Source organism: Tiliqua scincoides, chromosome 1 (assembly GCF_035046505.1).
Source record: "Tiliqua scincoides isolate rTilSci1 chromosome 1, rTilSci1.hap2, whole genome shotgun sequence".
NCBI lineage: Eukaryota > Metazoa > Chordata > Lepidosauria > Squamata > Scincidae > Tiliqua > Tiliqua scincoides.
The window spans coordinates 238,364,938-238,385,571 of NC_089821.1; the positions used below are offsets into that span (position 1 = coordinate 238,364,938).

The 20,634-nt window shown below is 45.6% G+C and overlaps 1 protein-coding gene across 1 annotated transcript; it reads right to left on the reverse strand.

The window, feature by feature from the left end:
• Nucleotides 1-1,476: 1,476 nt before the first annotated feature.
• On the reverse strand, nt 1,477-20,423 carry DLK2 (delta like non-canonical Notch ligand 2). Its single transcript, XM_066611567.1, has 5 exons — nt 20,351-20,423; nt 9,801-9,864; nt 7,004-7,134; nt 6,060-6,204; nt 1,477-2,236 (listed from the first exon to the last, which is right to left on the reverse strand). Exons 1-5 carry the CDS (start codon nt 20,421-20,423, stop codon nt 1,477-1,479), a joined length of 1,173 nt encoding a protein of 390 aa, XP_066467664.1.
• Between the last annotated feature and the right edge of the window lie 211 nt (nt 20,424-20,634).

The following is a 20,634-nucleotide window of genomic DNA, read 5'->3' on the forward strand; positions in this document are numbered from 1 at the left end:
GATCCCCCCCCCCCCGGCATGTACCTTTCTATACAGCTTGACCATATGTATAGGGCCAATGAGACATCCCACTGAGTGATGGCATGGTGACAGACAATATGCATCCATTAATCAACATGAGAATGTGCACCCAAGCATAGGTTGTGCCTAGCCAGACTACTAGGACACCGCTGAATGTGCATTCTGATGCTAGTGACTTCAGAGTGAGGGCAATGTGGCTTTCTTTGACCTTGCTGCTATCAAATCTGACTGGCTCCATGGCACTATCACCTTCAATAGTAATACAGTATAGTGAAGAAGAAGCTGAAGGATCAAGAGATGCAAGGGAGGGGAGACAACATTTATAAAGAGATGTGAAAAACAGCACAAAGGGGGATTTGCACCCCTGGAAAGCCTGTTCTTTGCCTTGAAAATTGTGGGCAACTCTGGATCTTTCTGTCTCCACAGAAATCACCACAGCACCTGGACTTTGCCTGCACCCTAATTCTGTATGATGGATCTAATACCTTGTGTATTGAAAGGCATTATATTTGCTGCTGCCAGGTCACTCCCAATTTGGTTTCCTTAGAGAAGTGAATCCTTGGAACTGGGGTTGCAGCCAAATAAGCCGTACCTTACTGTCCAAGTTTACATGCATGTCTGCATTCTGTTTAGTGGGAAGCAAGGAATACTGGCATTGTGCCTGCTCCTCTCCTGACTCAATATCTGAAGGAATGAGGGGCTAAGGTGGTGAAGGAGTATGATGGGAAATCAGAAAACTAACAGTTGAATTGGTATGGGAAAGGAAGAGGGTGGGAAAAGACACAGGTTTTGTTTTATATGTACCAAACATTTGCAGCCACATAAAAAAGAACATGACACAGGTAGAATGGGCAAAACATGATCCTGGATTACCAATACGGCCAATGCAACTCATGGCACCACAAAGCCGTCCGGTGAGCTTGTGGTGTGTGAGAATTAATGAAGACTTCTAGGCAAATTGGGGAATCCCGTATTGTCTATGCCAGAGCTCCAGAGGCAGAGCCATATCACTACATAGCCATTCCCTTAAGTAAACAGATAGGCCATATGACACCTCCAATGCCTCTGACCAAGACTGACCAGATGCCCAAGGGCCAACCCAAGTTTTGGCTCCTACAACCTGTCTGGCCCACTTGACCTCATTTCTAGTCATTCCTTTTAGTGCATGTTGGATAGTATCCATCCGTCTTGCTTGCTGTTTCCAACATTGGGTTATCCTGACCCAGCTTGTCCTTTGACTCCCTTGGTAAGTTAATATTACCATGCCAGTGGGTGAAGCTGCACCCGTTTCATGCTGCCTCATGGGAAATCCTCCTTCCTGCTGACTCACAAACTTAAGTTCTACCAGAGCCCTTCAGTGCTTTGGAGATGCGCAGTCAAAGCAGCTCCCAGGACATGGCTTGATGAATTCATTGGAAGTTGTATATAGGTTGGCCAGGCTCCAACTTTGGGTCCTTACAGCTCAGTTGTTTTCCTGGGTTCTATCAAAACTGTACTTAACATTCCCACTTGACACTCTTGGTCATGAAATTTTCTTGCAGACTGAGAGGGGCTTTGGCTCCTCCGGCGACCCCTCCGCCAGTTCTTCAGCACCCACAACAGAGTTACCATGACAAACATCGCTGTAAGGAGCCCAAACACCAGCACTAAAATCAGCTGTAACTGACTCAGCCCAGAATCCTGCTGTGTCACCACCTCTTCCACGGAAATTAGCAGCCCTCCATCATTTGATTTCTCACTGTAGTTAGTGATTCGTTTCCCAGTAACCACAATCCTGATTGGTTCGGACTGAGTTGTCCAAGGAACACTGCTGGTTGTGCTTTTCTCATTGCGTTCCTCATGCTCAGCCTGAAATGCAGCGACCCAGGTTGGTTCTGGAGCAGGGAGGTCACAGGTTTTGCCAGCAAAGCCATCAGGACACAGGCAATCAAAATCATTGATCCGGTCATAACACTTTGCCCCATTTCTGCATGGCTGGCTGGCACAATCATCAATGTTGATGGTGCAGAAACGCCCTTCAAAGCCTGCCTGGCACTGGCAGGAGAAGCGGTTGATGCCATCAAGGCAGGTGGCACCATTGGCACAGGGACGCATCAGGCAGTCATCTACATCGATCTCGCAATGAGCACCAATGAATCCTGCCAGGCACTTGCAAGTGTAGTTGCTAGCAAAGCCATTCCTATCCTGGCACAGTCCACCATTCTTGCAAGGAAATCTGAAATGAGAGATCAGAGACAGGTAACAAACCAATACAGACCATGCAGTGCTCTTCTAGGGAAATTCACCCTGACAGGTTCCATTTATACGGTCAACATTGTTTCATGTTCATTTTTTAAAACCAAAAATGTAATTCATCTTCTGTCAGGAGGCTACAGCAGCAGACCTTGTAAGTCCTTCAGGTTTTGCAGCTGACCTTTTTAGTAATTAGTGTCATAAGGTTTCCTGTGGCATGCAGTCCATTTTATACTGTAGTATACTATACTACAGTATACTATATATCAAGCACTCCTTTGGGGGTTACCTCCCAAAATGCATGGTTTCTGTGTGACTTGTGAGGCTGCATCAAGATTTCAGTGAGCCGCCACTGTTGCAGGGAACCAGCTGCCTTGGTCAGCCATCGTGAACATAAGACCAGCCTTGCTGGATCAGTATCCTTCTGAGTTCTTGGCCTTTTAACATCTTTTTAACATCTTTTAATATTTTTTTTACAGGCCTGATTCTTTTATGACTTGCTGCTGCTCTATGCTCTTTTTACCTATTTTTACTCTGACTGCTGTTTTTAGTATGTGTTAATATGTTTTTATTTGTTTTTAAATTGTTTTTAATATGTTGTAAGCCGCCTTGAGTCCCTTCGGGGAGAAAGGCGGGGTAGAAATAAAGTTATTATTATTATTATTATTATTATTATTATCCACTCATCTCACTCCTTTCTCACACGGTACACAAATTAGGAAGCGTACATCCTGATTTATCTAAAGAAGTGGTTCCCAACCTGGGGCACATGAATCCTCAGGGGTACTTGCCAGGACCTTTAGGGGTACTTGAAAAAGAATTGAATCATGGCAGAAAAAGGCAGGTCTGTATCAGCATGTGTTGCTGGACTGGCAAGGCAGGAAGGAAGGCAGCTAGATGACTGTGAAAGCCCCAGAAACTACTAGTTTCTGGTCATCAATCTGTATATTATCAGATATGGATCAGTAGTTGAAAACATATACATTTGAAATAACAGCAGCTATATTAATTGCAAACATTTTACTAAAACGAGGGGTGCGATTTATGGGAATGGGCTTAAAGGGCAAGTGAAAAAACCATTGGGAACCACTTGACTAGCCTAAAGGGACTATGTGAGGAAAGAGTAAACAACAGCAGATACTCAAGTATAAGTCGACCTCACAGATAAGTCAAGGACAGGTTTTGAGCCATAAATCATGGAATTTTCTATGAACCTCGGATAAGTCAGGGGTTAAACTTGGAGGGGGTGTCTGACTCAGTGGCATGCAAAGGTCATTTGGTACCCAGGGCCCATAAATTTTTGGCACATCCCATACAATGAAATAAAAATTAAATAATATATTCTACAATTAATTCAAATATATTATTAAGAAGCATTAATACACTGTCAATCTCTTGCTATGAAATTTAGCATGCTCTGACCTCACAATTTATCTCCACTTTTGACTACTGGAAGATGGTGAGGTGAAGGAAGACCACTGGAAATAAGGCAAGAATTAGCAGCCATCAAAGCACCTATTCCACCTAAAGGAATTATTCTCTCTCCTGACGCTTTCAAAATGTGATGTATTACTAGTAAGGATGAAGAAAATACTCAGAGATCATTTCTCAAGCATAAGATCATTCACACACACACACACACACACACACACACACACCGTGGTTAATGTAGCATGAAAAGCCTCTAGGAACGTATATACAAGAATTTAATTTAAAATATCCATATTATAATACAGACAACTAGTAAGGCTGCAAGAACACAACTAGTAAAAAGCTAAAGTGTGAAGTAGAATATAGCAAGCCAATAAGATTATTCACACACAACCCCAAGTGGGGGGTGGGGAACCTCAGAGATGGCAATTAATCCCTTACTTCTCCCCCAGGAGGGTTTCAGTGGCTGCTGCATGGGCACAGAACATTGCAATGGGATCTCAGGCAGCTAAACTTTGCTGCATAAATGCTTCATTGCCTGGGGATACTGCAGAAGCAAGCATGCTCTCCTCATAAGCAGTAGTTATCTGGTGCTATCTGGTGTGCTCCCTGGGGCATTTGGTGGGCAGCTGTGAGATACAGGAAGCTGGACTAGATGGGCCTATGGCCTGATCCAGTGGGGCTGTTCTTATGTTCTGATGTTAGTTGCAAGTGCTTCAGAGCTCCTGCCAGCATACAGCTAAGATCTCTGGCTAAAATACCTGTTGCTGCAGAATAATTCTACTCTCCCTGTGTTTTTCATCTTTGCAAGGTCTCCAGGATTCTTCCAGTGAAAAGAACACACATACAGGGAGATTGCTTTTCTCTCTCTCTCTCACAGATGCTCCCCCCCACACACACATACACAAATGCAGGGACTTTTTCCCTCCAGTCCAACTTCATTGGTGAGGACAGGGGGAAATGAGGTTAGCAAGGAGGTTTGCAAAAAGGTCTGCAAGGGAGAGATTGAAGTGTGACTGTATGCAGTAAGGGGGGGTAGGTGGATAGGGGACTGGGAGGGAATAGACTGGGAGCCCAATCCTAGGCATGCCTACTCAGAAGCAAGTCTCTAAATAGTCAATGGGGCTTACTCCCATGAAAGTGAGGATTGTAGTCTTAACTGTTTTAAGTGCCCCAGCGCTCGCACATGCTCACGTGCTCGCGCTCTCTCTCACTCACACACACACTTTTCCTTTTATAAAAGTTAACACTTCCTCTCCCCCCCAGTACAACTTCATCAGTGGTGAATGATTATGGGGAGAGGGTTAGCAAGCCTCAGCTTTGCAACAGAGAGTAAGGGGGGGATGGGCCAAAAACAAGAAGAGGAGATGGACTTAACTCTTTCAATGGCTTGAGAAACTAAGGTACAGCCTTCTGCAGGCTGCCCCCCCTCTCTCTGTCCTATTTTTTTTTTTTTTTTAAAAAGATCTCTCCCCCACCCTGTCCAGCTTCATCTGTGGGGAGATGGGAAGGGGATTAGCAAGTTGGGCTTTCCAAGGGAATGCTTGAAGTTTATTTACAGTAGGAAGGGGGGGGAGGAGGAACAAGAAGGAAAGAGGAGATGGACTCAGCTGTTTCAAATGACTGCTTCTCCCTCGCTCAGACGCCCCCTCCCACACACAGCTCATTGTCTCCTGCACTCCTACTCTGTCTTGGGAGCCGCTCCAGGTGCTGGTGCTGAATGAGGAGGGGCTGTTGATGGCTGCGGTGGCAGATGCCCCTGCTCTGTCCTGCACAGCCCAGCCCAGCCCAGCCCATTGAGCTCCTGCAGCTGGGCAACAGCCTGAAGGAGACCACCAGCAGGTAGCTGCAAATGCTCAGCAACAGCCCCAGCCTGCACAACACCTCCTCCCCACAGAGATCACTTTCTTTCTCCCACACTTGCTCCCTCCCACAATAGTTATTGGCTGGCTGGCTTGCCTTCCCCCACCCTTGATGCTTGCATGCCCCTTGGGGCAATGATTCAGGCTGCATTTCTGGGAAGAATTTTTGCCTTATAGGTGAGTATCTGTGGTAAGTGGATAGGGAAGTGGATTGCTTCTGCATGCACCCCAATAAACCATGCAGAAGGCAGCAATTCACTTCTCTGTTCACTCACCTCACTCCTTCCTTGCAACAGGCAGTGTGGGACATGCTGGGAGCTGCCAGAATGTCTTGTACTTCAGCTTTTGTTTAAAAAGAGGGTGCAGGAAGCAGCAAGGTGAGGAAGTAAGGGCTGGGTTGCCATTCTGTACCTGGATTTTGGGAGGAGGTTAAGGCAGCCGCAGTGGTTTTCAGTGGTGCATCATGTTGGGCTGCTTTGCCTCCTTCTCTCTGTTTCTCCTAGGATCTCTTACCCTGTCTTCTCACATGGTCCTGTCTTCAGCTCACAGTCCTTTCCATGAAACCCTTCAAGACATAGGCAGGTATATTCTCCATCTCGATCGTAGACACACTGAGCTCCATTCTGGCATGGGTTCTGATGTTCGCAAATGTGCACATCTGAAAAAAAGTAAAAGAGACTGCTGATCGAGGGAAAAGTTTTCATATCTAATTTCCAGACAAAAAGATACATAAACTATTCTTTATGCTATTTGCATTGGCAGCAAATCCAGGCTATGTGCATACTAAAGGTAAGATAGGTGGTCAGATGCATTCTTCTATATTTTTAATAGCTGTGTAAAATCAAGAATGTTGATGTCCTACTTGTCATGCAGACAAGAAAAGTGGCAGCCACTGAAATTCCCTCTTCTATACAAATATGAAAGGTGAATCAGGGGATGGATGATTTTTGTCAGTTTTACAGAAGGTGTTTGAGGAATTTCCCTGGAAGTGATTGTGTGCAGTGTAGTGGTTAGAGGGTTAGGCCTGAACCAGGAAAACCTAGGTTCAAATCTTTCCTGAGCCATGAAGCTCACTATTTCTAACCCTAACCTACTTCACAAGGTTGATATGAGGATAAAATAGGGAAGGGGACCTTGTGCAACATAGTGAGCTCACTGAAGAAAGGGCAGGACAAAAATATCAACTGCTCAGCAACTCAGAGGGCCCCTCACTCAGGGAGGCAGGGGCATCCAAGACACAGACTTGCATCTAGATGCAGACTTGCACATATCCTCACTATAATATTTAATCATGTATCCAGGACTGGATAGAAGATGTCTACTGGTGGCCATTTCTCACACTGAGTACAATGTGATTATGAGGTGCTGCCTTTCACGCTGTATCCTTCAAAGAGCTTATCTCTCTGTCTAGATGTTAATCAAGGTTTTGCCACCCTGTTTCCACTGGAGTGACCTACCTTTGTTACAGAACTTGCCAGCCCAGCCACTCTGACAGATGCACTGCCATGGCTGGTGGCATGTTCCGTGGGCGCAGCCTAGCATCCTTGCACACTGTTCACAATATTTCCCTTCCCAGCCTGGATCACACCTGAAAAAAGACACAGGACAGACACAGGGTGATCACACACTACCACATTACATGCATGATAAAACAACAACAACATGGAATTTTGTGGTGTCATGGCTCATGGGTAATAATAATAACCTTCTTACAGCATTAGATTTCCATTTAGTAGTCTTGCCTTCTGTTCCTGAGTAAGCTCTTCACAGGTCTTAAGTAGTGGTGGTGGTGGAAACCCACAAGTCTTTTCAGGTTGCCTGGCATAATATGCAAAAGCACCTCCAAAGAATACCATGAGAATTCTTAAAGCAAGCAACAACAGAGGTAAGAAGTGGAGGCAGAGCCAGCATGCAGGGCCCATAGCTGGACATCCCCAGTGGACAGGTAAAAGAGGAGGAAGTGCACATGACTCACATGGGTGCTTCCTCTTTCTCCTCTTTGTTGCCGGCCAGTGAGGATCTTGCTCCCAGTCAACAGCTCTGCTGCTACCTAGAAGCAATGTCCCAAACTCAATGCTTTTCCTAAAAGGCAGCCCTATAAGGAGCTTAAGGGCCCAATTCTATCTAACTTTCCAGCACCAATGCAGTCACAATTCAACCCTGAGGTAAGGAAACAAATGTTCTCTTGCATTGAGGAGGACTTTGTGACTGTCTCCCCATCACAGGATGCAGTTCACATCCCATTGCATCAGTGCTGGAAAGCTGAATAGGTTTGGGCCCTCAGTCTCCTTATGTCCTCATCTAAGGGCGCAATCCTACCCTGGACTGAAACAGGCAAGTCAAGAGGCTTGCGCCATATCCAGTGTGGGATAGGAACCCAAAGCAGCTCAGCCAGAGGTAAGGGGAAACTTTTCCCCCCTTACCTCTGGGTAAGGCACGCTGGCCCCTATGGGTCTCCTCGCACCTGCACCACCACCTGAGGTGGCACAGGTCCAAGGAGAGCAGAGCGGCTTGAAGACCCGCCTCCTGCTCCCCAACCGCTGCTCCTGGGGCCGCCCACCACCTGCCCCCACCCCAGAATACCTCCCTCCTACCTCCTCCTGGCCCACCACAGAGCCTTGTGTTGGCCCAGCTGGACCAACGCAAGGCTTGCTGCCTCTGTCAGCGCAGAGGCTTGTGTTAGCCTCTGCAGGCCAGCGCACCTCTGAGCACCGGCCTTGCTGACTCCTGAGGAGGCGCAAACGTGCCTTACCCTCCTGGGCCAGCACAAGGGTGCCCTCTGGATTGCGCCCTAAGACAACTTGGCATAGCTATAGAGATAGCTACACAAACACAGTCCAGGTTTGGTCTTGGCTTCTACACACATACTATTAAAAGACATGTTGAGGTCTCAGAACGTGCATATGTGGCCTATGTAGTTTAGTGGTTGTCATCTCCCAGAGTCAGAAACAGACAGAACTGACAACTCAGCATATACATCTCAGACTCCAAACTACACTTTCTTGCTCTGAAAATAGTTGTATTGTGGGCTGTGTGCTGTGGGGAAGTACACTATGTAGTTGCATTTCCTGCTACAAAATCCAGCACTAGGCTGGATTTCTAGAAAGGAATGTCTGTTCCAGGAAGGCAACCCAAGGGAGGCAAACGTATTATCAATGTAAACTCTCAAAATATTGTTTGCACCTTTGTGGTGTTGTAGCAGATTATTTTGCCAATGTTTCTTTGATAATGCTAAGCTGTCTTGCAGGCAGTGAGCCTGTTCAGAATCCTAGGATTTAATGGGATCTAAATGACAATGTATACAAAAGCGTCTCCATTTGTCTGCCTAAAACAGAGACTTCTACTTAGAACCATAATTTAGCACATGATAAACAAAGCAAAAAAAGGCCTAGCCCCTCAGATATCCCTTACCTGCAACTTCTAGAGGTCCAAGAGCAATCTTGGAAAAATGATGAACACACCTTAAGAACATACTAAATATAATTAGTCTAATATTTTAAAACCTTCTATCTATAAGAGTTAAGAAGGTTTCTATTTCCCCTCGTGTGCCAAAAAGCTTGGAAATTAGATGTTAAAGTGGTCACATTAACTTCTGTGCCATGTAATTAGTCTCCTATGTCATGCTCACTTTACAAATTAAAATTCCATGCACCCACTCTTTGCTTTGGTCTTCAACTTTGGTCTCCACTGGGTTGTGGAGGGATGCATTTAGACAGAAATTCCACAGGTGACCCTTCCCTAATGTCTTACAAGAGATAACCTGATGAACATGCCTGATGCATCACTTCAAGGCTGCCATTTGTCCTGTACGAACATGGCTGCCGCATGCTGTGTTGACACTAGTAGGTGAAAACTTCTTTTATTCGTGAAACGAATAAGGTTTGTCCAATGTTCCCGAATTTTGTTATGGATTAAGTCCCAAACTTACTTTTAACAGGTTGTAGAGCAAGGCAAGCAGCAGGGCTTGCCAGGACATTTACTGAGGTGCTGTAACCATGGAGACTCTCATGGTTACAACACTTCTGAATAAGGCTAAATTCTCAAGTTAGCATATGACAGAGTACACATTTTTTCATGTGTAAAGATTTTCAATGTAGAAAGTATTACTTCTTAAGTGGACTTTTGAGAGCAGAATTGAAAGTGACTAGATACTTAATCTTGTTTTTTGTTTTGTTTTTGCACAATGTGCCAGGTGTACGCAGATACTGTGTCTGAACAGACCACTCCTTCAACAGCATCACAATATGGTGTTACCTGCATTTGCCGTTCTCGTCACAGCTTCCATGGGCCAAGTTACAGTGGTCACTGCAGTCATCACCTGCAAGAAAAAGCGCAGATAGGATTGATTGCACAAGGAAGTCAGGAATACAAGTTATTGGCTACTTAAATCAGTATGCATGTCCAGATTTAATGCAGCATTAAATCTTCTTATCCTAAAGTGTGCTACTTGGGCAGACTTGCCCTACAAAAGACATTGGGACTTTGATCCAAGGATGTGAGTGTACTAGAATGAACATATGGAACTCCACTGAGAATGTGATACCCCATTCACTCGGAAAGAAGTGGGTCTGCACATGCATTCCTTTGTGTATACCAAGCACTTTTCTCCATTGAAATGTGTTTATTAATTTGTGTTAGAATTATATTCCAGCTTTCCTCCCCAATAAAGAGACACCCAAAGTGGCTTTACTCAGCGTGTAGTAAAGCCACAGGATGTGGTGCCACAGGATGTGGTGATGGCATCTGGCCTGGAAGCCTTTAAAAGGGTTTTGGACAAGTTTCTGGAGGAAAAATCCATTACGGGTTACAAGCCATGATGTGCATGTACAACCTCCTGATTTTAGAAATGGGCTATGTCAGAATGCCAGATGCAAGGGAGGGCACCAGGATGCAGGTCTCTTGTTATCTGGTGTGCTCCCTGAGGCATTTGGTGGGCCGCTGTGAGATACAGGAAGCTGGACTAGATGGGCCCAGTGCTTTTTTTGTAAATAAAAAGGTGCAGGAACTCACAACTCGTTAATCTTTTATTTATTTATTTATTTTTAAACCATTTTTTATTGGAGAAATAAAATATTTTTATGTGCTTCCCCCCTAAAGATGAACTTACTTCTGAGTAGACATGCATAGGATTGGGATCTCTACATCCCCTTCCCCCTAGCTATTTTTTCTACACAAGGGGAAAAATACTGTACAGGTGCACTTGTAGCATGTAGTATGTAGTGTGGCACTACTTCGAGGAGAGGAAGCAGTGAATGGATTCTGAAAAATGGCTTACATGAGTTCCATGTAGTAAAATTACTCTAAGCAACTGTGGGAGTAAGAACAAAAAAGGAATTCTTACACGAGAGGGGTCCTTAGGTGCACATAGAAATAGCTACATTTGCAAACAAGCGATTAAATATGGTTTAATTCAGGTATCAGAATACTCTGTGTCTTTGGGAAGGCACTTGGCATGCAATTGTATGTTCTCTGCTGCCCTGAGCAGCTGCTGTGCATTGCTGGAGAGGAGCTGCAAACGCTGGCTGGCAGAGGGCATGCTTGTGGGGGAAGGATGAGGAGGATCTCTGGCAAGGCTGGACAGCACGTTGTACATTCACATGCCCTTAGCATGTGAAAACGGGTGCAGATATATATCTCTGCCAGGATTAAGAGCCCAATCCTAGGTATGTCTACTCTGAAGTTAGTCTTGTTCTAGTCAATGGAGCTTACTCCCAGGAAAGTGCCTAGGATAGCAGCCTAAGAGCCCAATCCTATGCATGTCTACTCAGAAGTCAGTCCCTGAGAAGTGCAAGGCTATGACACTTTCCTGGGAGTAAGCCCCATTGAACACAATGGAACTTACTTCTGAGTAGACATGCTTGGGCTCTCAGGCTGCAAGGCTATGCACCCTTTCCCAGGAGCAAGCCCCATTGAGCACAATGAGACATACTTCTGAGTAGACACGCCTAGGCTCATGCTGCAGATTGGCATGGGGGCTGCACCAGCCAGCTTCCTTCCCCTCCTCCTCCACCAAGCCAGTACCTGGGCGTTCCGTGGGTGCCGCAGCCCGTCTCCCTGGCTGGCTGGCTGGCTGGCTGTCCATCCTCCTCGGTGTCGGTGCATGTCCCCTGCGCCCTCCACCAGCTTGGAAGCTGCGCTGGAAAGCAGAGCGCAGGGGGAGGGGAGGCAGGCTGGGCTCAGGCAAGAGCTTGGAGATGGGGCAGGAGGGGGTTGATGTGCGGTCAGGCAGGGGCCAGGCGCCCGCTCACCCTGCACCCCCCAGCACCCACACAGCAAATGCCTCTATTTTGCTCCCCCCTCCTGGAATGCCTCCAAAGGGGAGGGGCCCCTGCAAAAAGGTGCCGGAACTCCGTCCCCCTGCGTTCCATTAGAAAAAAAGCCCTGGATGGGCCTATGGCTGATCCAGTGGGGCTGTTCTTATGTTCATTTTTAAACACAGTCATTAAAACAATAAAGATAATCAAAAGGAGGACAGCATGTGGAAGTGGAGACCTCCTGGCATCTGAGGTGACTTGCCAAATGCTGCCCTCCCTTTACCTGGTGATATTACAGGTTCCCACTTCCTGGATTGGAAAAGGAAAGAGGACTAGAGCAGAAAAGGAAGTGTGGAGTAGAGGAGAGTGGTGAGCTAGAGCATCACAGATTCTCTATCATTCTCCTCTCCTCCACACTTTTGCTTAGTTTTCCCTTTCCAATTCAAGAAGTGAGATGAGGATGTGCAGTGGAGGTGAGTCAACAGTTGGGCACCTCCTGCCAATCTGCTGCTTGAGGTAACTGCTATGTATGCAAGTTATGCAGGATCGAAATCCTGCATAACTGATTGGCCCAGACTTATGGCTGGCCAATCAGGTGATGGATCGAAATCCTACCATCCGATTGGCCCTCTAGTTAATGTTTCAATTGCACCAATCATGGGGAGTCTGGGCGGAGCTAAAGGGTATAAAAGCCAGAGGTGTTTGCCTTGTGTCAGATTCATTGCCAGGTCCTGTTCTGAAGATGGAATAAACATATTGAGCTGTTATCGCTATGCCTTCCTTTATTCGCATGGACCCACTATATAGAACACTGGCAACAAGGATGGGATTTGATTCCTCCATGCTTAACAATGCTAGAACCAAGAGCTGATTCACTCAGAGCTGATTCATCACTGGGGAATTGTCGCCCCAGACGAAGAAAGAAAGACCTGCTTCCATAAGCCTGCTGAGCTGCCATGATGACCACCCGAGGTCACATCAAGGAATTTGATCCAGCGTCCCCAGAGCTATGGGACACTTATGCAGAATGTCTTGAGTTCTTCCTTGAAGCCAACGCAGTCAAAGATGCTGCCCTAAAGCGGGTCACCTTGCTCAGCGTCTGTGGCTCTGCCACTTTTGAAATTGCCCAGAATCTCATGGCACCAGCAGAATTAAGGGCTACCAGTTATAAGGACATCGTGGCTCTCCTGAAGAATCACTTCTCACCCCAGCCGTTCCATATTGCATGCCGCCATGCCTTCTACAAGCGAGATCAGGCTGCCAGTGAGTCTGTTCCAGCTTACGTGTCCGTGCTTCGTCATCTTGCATGAAGATGTGAATTCCGAGACCTGGAAGAAATGTTTCTCGACCGGTTTGTATGCGACCTCCAGGATGAGAGGATTCAGAGGAAGCTCTTCGTGAAGGAAGAGCTGACCTTTCAAGAGGCTGTCAAGGAGGCACTGGTGTTTGAAAAAGAACAAGAAGCAGCAAAGGAGATTTGTGGCTCTCACAGCCTAGCTGTGACTTGAAAAGCTGAGGCAGTCCACCACGAGGACACAGCCTCAGACCGTTTGGAAGGAGGGGAGGTGCTACAAATTAATCAAGGTATGTTGAGATGCAATGATCGCCAGGAACCACAAGCACCTAGACCCAAGGCCTGGCAAGCCTCTGATGTCTCCAGCCAAGGCCCTTGTGCCAGCTGTGGGGAACCGCATGAACATCAGAATTGCCTGTTCCTCGATGTGACTTGTCGGGCCTATGGAAAGAGGGGCCGTATTGCCCGCGTTTGTCACAGTAAGCCTTCTTGGGCTCGGAGCCAGAAAGTTCTTCAAGGGTCTGTCGGCCAAGAAGAGCTCTACACTACTTCAATACACTCCAACCAGAGCGTCCGTTTGCCAACCAAGGAAAAGGTTCATGTGGCAGTAGAAATTCAAGGGTCTCCCTGCATAATGGGACTCTGGATCAGTGCTCTCTATTATTTCTACAGAGACTTTCCAGCACTTTTGCCTTAGAAAGGGCCCCAGCCTCGAGCCGATTGGACTTTTCTTACAGATTTTCAGGGCAACCGCATCCCCATTCAGGGTGCGGATAAGTTTCAGGTTCGTTATAAACACTTTGATGGGTTCCTGGATCTGGTGGTCATTGAGGGCCATTGCACCAGTCTCCTTGGCCTTGCGTGGTTTGATCCTCTCGGCATCCAGGTAACTGGGGTCCAGAGTATCAGCAAATTAGACTTTGATGCTGATGCCATTCATCCTGTGCCAGACAGAACTTTGGGAAGACCACCGACTTCCGAGATACAAGAGGCCATTCATGGGTTCAGCCCCAGCGACCCAGTCTACGTCTGGAACTATGCAAATAGCCCATCATGGATCCCAGCAACTGTCATTAGAGTCACCAGTCCTATCTCATATGAGGTTGCCATCCAGGACGGCCGCTGTCATGTGGACCAGATGTGCCACTGCCTGGCTGACTCAGCACCCGCCATGCTGATTCCAGTCCCTGGTAACCAGCATCAGGTCTTGCCACAGACCGGAGAGGCCATCATTCCTGATGTGATACCGTGGGAACTGGAGACCTCTCTGGACTTATCTGAGCCACCTGATGTCAGTGTACCTATGGGGAGTCCCTCTTTCATAGCTGTGCCAACCCCAGAGCGGACTAAGGAACCAGAAGTCCCGATGCCAAAGCCTCGCCGCAACTTGTGAATGCAGGTACAGCCCCGCCACTCTGATGACTATGTTTGTTAACCTTGAACTGTACTTTGGTGGGGAGGGGTGTTATGTATCCAAGTTACGCAGGACTGAAATCCTGGATAACTGATTGGCCCAGACTTATGGCTGGCCAAACGGGAGATGGATTTAAATCCTACCATCCGATTGGCCCTCTAGTTTCAATTGCACCAATCATGGGGAGTCTGGGCAGAGCTAAAGGGTACAAAAGCCAGAGGTGTTTGCCTTGTGTCAGATTCATTGCCAGGTCCTGTTCTGAAGATGGAATAAAAATTTTGAGCTGTTATCTCTATGCCTTCTTTTATTCGCATGGACCCACTATATATGTTTCAGTTAACTCTATTGGTGGGCCAACTCTGGCTGAATCAAATAACTCCTCACAACAACTTCCTGCCTTTGGACTTGGGTGCAAAGAATCAATTTTTCTTTATATACTTTCCCCAGTCATGCCTTATCTCCCACAGTCTTTCATTATATCAGAAGACCTGTCAGCATGAACAACGTACTGTTCTTCATGTTAGGAATAACATATCCATTAATTTTACCCACTTCCTGTTGAAACAATTACTCTTAATATAATCTAGGGCAGGGGTGTCAAACTTGTTTCATACAGTGGGCCAAAGTTATCATTCATGGTGCCTGCTGAGAGCCAGAAGTGACATCATTAAACAGATGATGACAGAAATAAGCACTTTGTTCTCACAAAGAAACTCATTAGCTCCAAAAGACTGAATAGAAAAAGTGCAAATCTTGTTTGCATTTTCAAGCTGTGAGAGCCCAATTATCACACTGGGAGAACCAAATTGTAATGAAGTTGGATAAACTGCTTCCAGGGACTGCGTTTGGCCTGGGGGCCTTATGTCTGATATCCCAATCTAGCAATCATAACAAGGCATATATCTGAGACAGAAGCCCTTTCCACTTTCTCACGCCAGACTCTTAATACAAAAGACCTGCAGCTCACAGCGTTTAGCCTGATACTATGTTCTATATGTGCTCTTAGCTGAAAATATTGCAAGCACAGAGCAATTCCATTTAGTTTATGGTACCAAATGTGAACAGCTCTGATTGTGTGTATAACATCCATAAATCTAATCACTCTGTATCTTATCCAAAGCGACAAGTCACATCCTAATACAGTACATGTTTCTCACTGTAGATACAGGAAGAATAACCAAGAGAATTTAGAGGATAAACCATCATTGTTGCAAGGACACAGAGGTTATAGCCTATCTATCTTGCTACCTTTTAATATTTTTTGGCACTATACCAGAGAAGACTGGTAAGTGGAAGAGTGCTGCTATGTTTTCTGAGGCATACCATGGGGTTTCTCCATTGTAAATAAAAGTATTTATCCATTGGGCAACTAACTCTAAATGTGAAACAGTAATACTTCACTATGTTCAGAGCTATCACTCCCGTTTTCAAATTTTTTCTCCAAGGTCACTTTAGCCACTCTTGTCTTCTAGGCCCAGATAATTTTTAAACATCTGCCAGTTTTTTAAAGTGCATAGGGGGAATGAAAACTGGCACATTTTCAATCAGAAACAGAATTATTGGGATAATTTTTATGTTATAGCAACTATTCATCCTTTTCAAAGGATATTAGACAGAGACCACTTGGCAAGTGATTGTTATTGTTCAGTAAACATTAAAAACAAGATATTCTGATTACTGAGTATTGATTTTACAGCTCAGACTACTATTCAGGCTGCAATCCTATACACACTTACCTGGAATTAAGTCCTACTGAACTCAGAGGGAGTTACTTCTGCATAGACATGCACGGGATTGTGCTGTAAGCTAGTACTCTTGATAGTAATCGCCAAGGGTTTGAAACACATAACAAATAGCAGAGGATAGGCAGCCTTGCCTGCCACCACAAAGTGGTGGGGATTTGTATTTCTATTGTTGACAAGATCAATATGAGTCATTTAAAGGTCATTTAAAGTTTTTATATATCCTGAAAATAATCTGCCAATTTTAAATCTCTCCAATACTTCAAACAAAAAGTCACATTTGCCTTTTCAGTGACAAGGAAAGCAAAAACTGCTGCATAATCATGTTCTCAGCATGCATTAATAAGATCAAGCACCCTTCTGGTTTTATCAGAAAGCTATTTTCTAGGAATAAAACCAGTTTGGTTTCAATGTATATAGCTAGCAGTGCACCTCTTAAGCCTTTTAGTGTACAGTATATGGATACCAAGATCTTGCAGTCCTGGTTTAGAAGTAAAGTTATTGTTGTTGTTTTAGTAGTAGTAGTAGTAGTAGTAGTAGTAGTAGTAGTAGTAGTAGTAGTAGTAGTAGTAAGATTACTTAGAAATAAAAGGAGTAGGGCAGAATGCTGCTGCATTTTACTGGATCATTCCTTTTTTTATGAATCAGTGTCATCTTTGCACCATACCAGGATTTAGATATAGTGTGCCCATGTATACCCGAAGTAAATACAAATGAGGAATATTTACAGTTGATATCTGAGTGGGTTCCTCTACCTTTAACTTGGAGGCCCCAAATATTTCCATTGCTCAGTCCCACCACTTTAGAAGAGAATTATAAACCTCTCCAAGGTACAGGGTATTCATTTCTTATTATTTATTTACATGTCTCCAAGGCTGTAACTGAGCCATGCATTGGTGCTGCCATCTTAGTATCTATTTTCCCCTCACTACCAGCCTCCTTTTTTCCTGCTTGGTGTCTTTGACCTTTTTCGTCTTTGCCATGGGTACTTGAAGGTTCCCCTGCTACTTCTTGCTTACCAATCTCCTCAGTCCTATTTGTTTCTTCATAAGAGGTTTAACAATGAGTGATTATCCAGAGTCCAGTTATGTTTGTTTAGTAGGATATTGCTACACTGTGCAGACCAGTTTATTTATCATGGCTTCCCTCAAGGAATCCAAACCAATATTACAGCAGCTAAAATTACCAGGCACAAATGGTATGCAAAATATAAAATACAACTAGCAGAAACAAAGAATCCAAATAGGAAATATATTCAGGAGGGAAAAGCACAACAAAAATGAAAAGTTTTGAGGTCTCTCCAGAAGGCTAGCAGGAAGGGGGTTTTGTAGAAATGGTGCCACCACAGAGAAGGCCCTGCTCCTGGTCACTACCAACCTGGCTTCCACCAAGGTGGTACACACAGCAGGGCACCCTCAGCTGACCTCAGGGGTTAGGCCAATTCGTATGGGAAGAGAAGGTTCCTCAAGTACCCTGATCCCAAGCCATATAGTGCTTTAAAAGTCACAACCAGAAGCAGCAGTTAGACTTAGGTAGCAATCCTAACCAACTTTCCAGCACCGAGGGAACTGCAGGTCCGAGGTAAGGGAACAAATATTCCCTTACCTTGAGGAGGCCTCCGTGGCTGCCATCCAACTGCAGGATGCAGCACACACTCCACTGGACAGCTATGCCAGTGCTGGAAATTTGCTTAGGATATGGGCCTTAGCCAAACCTCCAAGCTCTCATGACCACATGTGCTGCCCCACACTTCAGAAATTGTGGTTTCTGATCAGGCTTCAGGGGCAGCCCCATGTACAGCATGTTACAGTAGTCAAGTCTCTATGTCACCAATGTATCAACCATTGTTAGGTCTGAGTGACTCAAGTATTGCTGTGAACTTCAAATATGACCACACACTTCAACATGGATTGTGTGGGGGACCTCTACTAACCTTACTTTTGTAAAAGTGACTAACAGCCAACAGTGCCCAGCAGGTGTCACTGCATGCCTAAAACATAGGAATGCAGGGGTGGGGTGAAGAGCACAGCTTAGGTATAAGACAGCTGGTGCAAATGCCAAAGAACAAACCTATTAATCTTCAGCAATGTGGGCCAAATCAGATCTTATATCCTAGTGGCATGTTACTATCTCTCATGGATTTTTTTTTCCAAAAAAAAAAAAGCCTCAAAAAAACTTGAATCCAAGCAGAGTAGTGTTGAACAGTAGATAGGGCCAGCCGAAGACCTCCTGGCGCCTGATGCAGAATGCCAAATGCTCACCTCCCCCTTACCTGGTGATGTTCCAGCCTCTGTGAATTGCTACCGACTAGAAAAAGGAAGAGAGAAATGGAGCAGAAGAGAAAGTGTGGATAAGAGGAGAGAAGTGGGCTAGTGTTAGAAATTTATACCAGTCTTCTCTCCTCCATACATCCTCTTCCGTTCAGTTCCCATCTTCCTTTTCCAATCCTGGGATTAGGAGGAGAAGCAGTGGAAGATGAATGGGCAGACAGAGATGGGCACCCTCACCAACATCTCGGCAGCGGCTCCTACTCTCATCCCATCTTGGTCTACCCCTTGCCCCATAGTTTTCCTCGCCTTCTTGAGGCCTTCTATTGTCTGTATCTCATAGAGCCTTGGCAGAAGCGATGCTGCTGAAAGAACAGTGCTGGGAGAGCCCAATTATTTTAGATGGGTCAGATAACAAGCTTCCGCAGGCCACATCCAGACTGCAGTGTTTGACACCCCTGCACTAAGCTGTGCAAGACAGAAATAGACCCAATTTTCTGATATGTTAGAGAGCAAAGGGAGTCACCTATTCTTTAGATCGGGGGTGCCCAAACCCCGGCCCTGGGGCCACTTCCAGCCCTTGAGGCCTCTCAAAGTGGCCCTCAGGGAGCCCCCAGTCTCCAATGAGCCTCTGGCCCTCCTGAGATTTGTTGGAGCCCACACTGGCCCGACACAACTGCTCTAAGCATGAGGTCGACTGTTTGACCTCTCACCTGAGCTGTGGGATGAAGGCTCCCTCCATGCTTGTTGTTTCATGTCTATGATGCAGTAGCAGCAGTAAAGGAAAAGCCAGCCTTGCTTTGTGCAAGGCCTTTTATAAGCCTTGAGCTATTGCAAGACCTTCATTCATTCATATAAGTAATATATTCATTTATGTAAACTTATGTAAATGTATTCAAATTTTAAATGTAAATTAATTTTCCCCCCCAGCCCCCTGTGTCAGAGAGATGATGTGGCCCTCCTCCCAAAAACTTTGGACACCCCTGCTTTAGATCAGTGGTTCCCAATGTTTAGGAGCCCACAAATCACTTCTTGGGGTCTTGCAGGCTATCTGTGGGACCACAGGTTGCGATCTAGTGCTTTAGACCAGGGGTCTCCAAACTTTGTGGCTAGAGGGCCACATCAAATATCTGGTGCAGTGTTGAGGGCTGGAAAAAAAATTTAAACAAATAAATTAGAGATGAAACTTAGGTGAGTGAATAAATGAATGAATGGGTTCATTTATTCAACCTCTCCGGCCCTCAGAACATCCTCCAGATGCAATCAGAGTACAGCTCTGGTCGCGTTCAACTGAGTGAACCAGAGGCTTTCAGGGGACAAGAGGTTGGCCGTGGGCTGGACAGAGGCTCGCCGTGGGCCGCATCTGGCCCCCGGGCCAGGGTTTGGAAACCCCACTTTAGACAAAAGCGACTTTATCATGAACTCATAACATATTTGTTTAAACATGATACACAAACGTACTTGATAAATGTATTTGTTTGGCTCCCTTCTTGACAGGTCCTTGCACAGAGTGGCTTACAATCTATGTATCAATACAAAGGAAGGGGAGGGAGATGGACAACAATGGAAACAGGAAGAATGTGCTATTATTTTGCAGGACATACTTAGGCTTAAGCCACAGGAAATGCACCAAACTAGTCAAGTTACCCATATGCTCATGTACCATTTTCACCTGGCACCTGAAAAATAGAGAATCCTTATAAGCCAGACTAGGCACATACAGCTAATCAAAGAGAGTCTTCTGGCTCCCATGGAAGAAATCAATCACTCCCTTTTAGTTGCAGGAGACCTCAGGCACTAGTGAAACTGAAGGAACATTTAACTGATTCTCACCTTGGGCAAAATGGTGATGGGCCAACAGGATCCAAAGCAAGGACATGAGCTGAAGACAGAAGCTCCTGAGCATGGTCAGTGTGGCCCCACTGAGACAGTCACCTACAAAAACATGAAGGCAAGGTCAGGCCAATGCCATGTCATCACCTCTGGGGTGCTATTGCAGTGCTTGCTCCACACAACTATAAATTAGCACTTGCAGAACCTGCCCTTATGCACTGAAAAAGCAATACAAACATACTTTCATTGCTTCCTTTATTGCTGAAATCCCGAAACCTCTTCCA

What these genes read in the sequence shown, in the direction of transcription:
- DLK2 (XM_066611567.1), bottom strand. Translation starts at nt 20,423, where the DNA reads ATGCTCAGGAGCTTCTGTCTTCAGCTCATGTCCTTGCTTTGGATCCTG. An exon ending in CCATCACCATTTTGCCCAAG is followed by an intron (nt 9,865 to 20,350) that starts GTGAGAATCAGT and finishes TTTTTCTTGCAG; the next exon opens with GTGATGACTGCAGTGACCAC. An exon ending in GACGAGAACGGCAAATGCAG is followed by an intron (nt 7,135 to 9,800) that starts GTAACACCATAT and finishes GTCTTTTTTCAG; the next exon opens with GTGTGATCCAGGCTGGGAAG.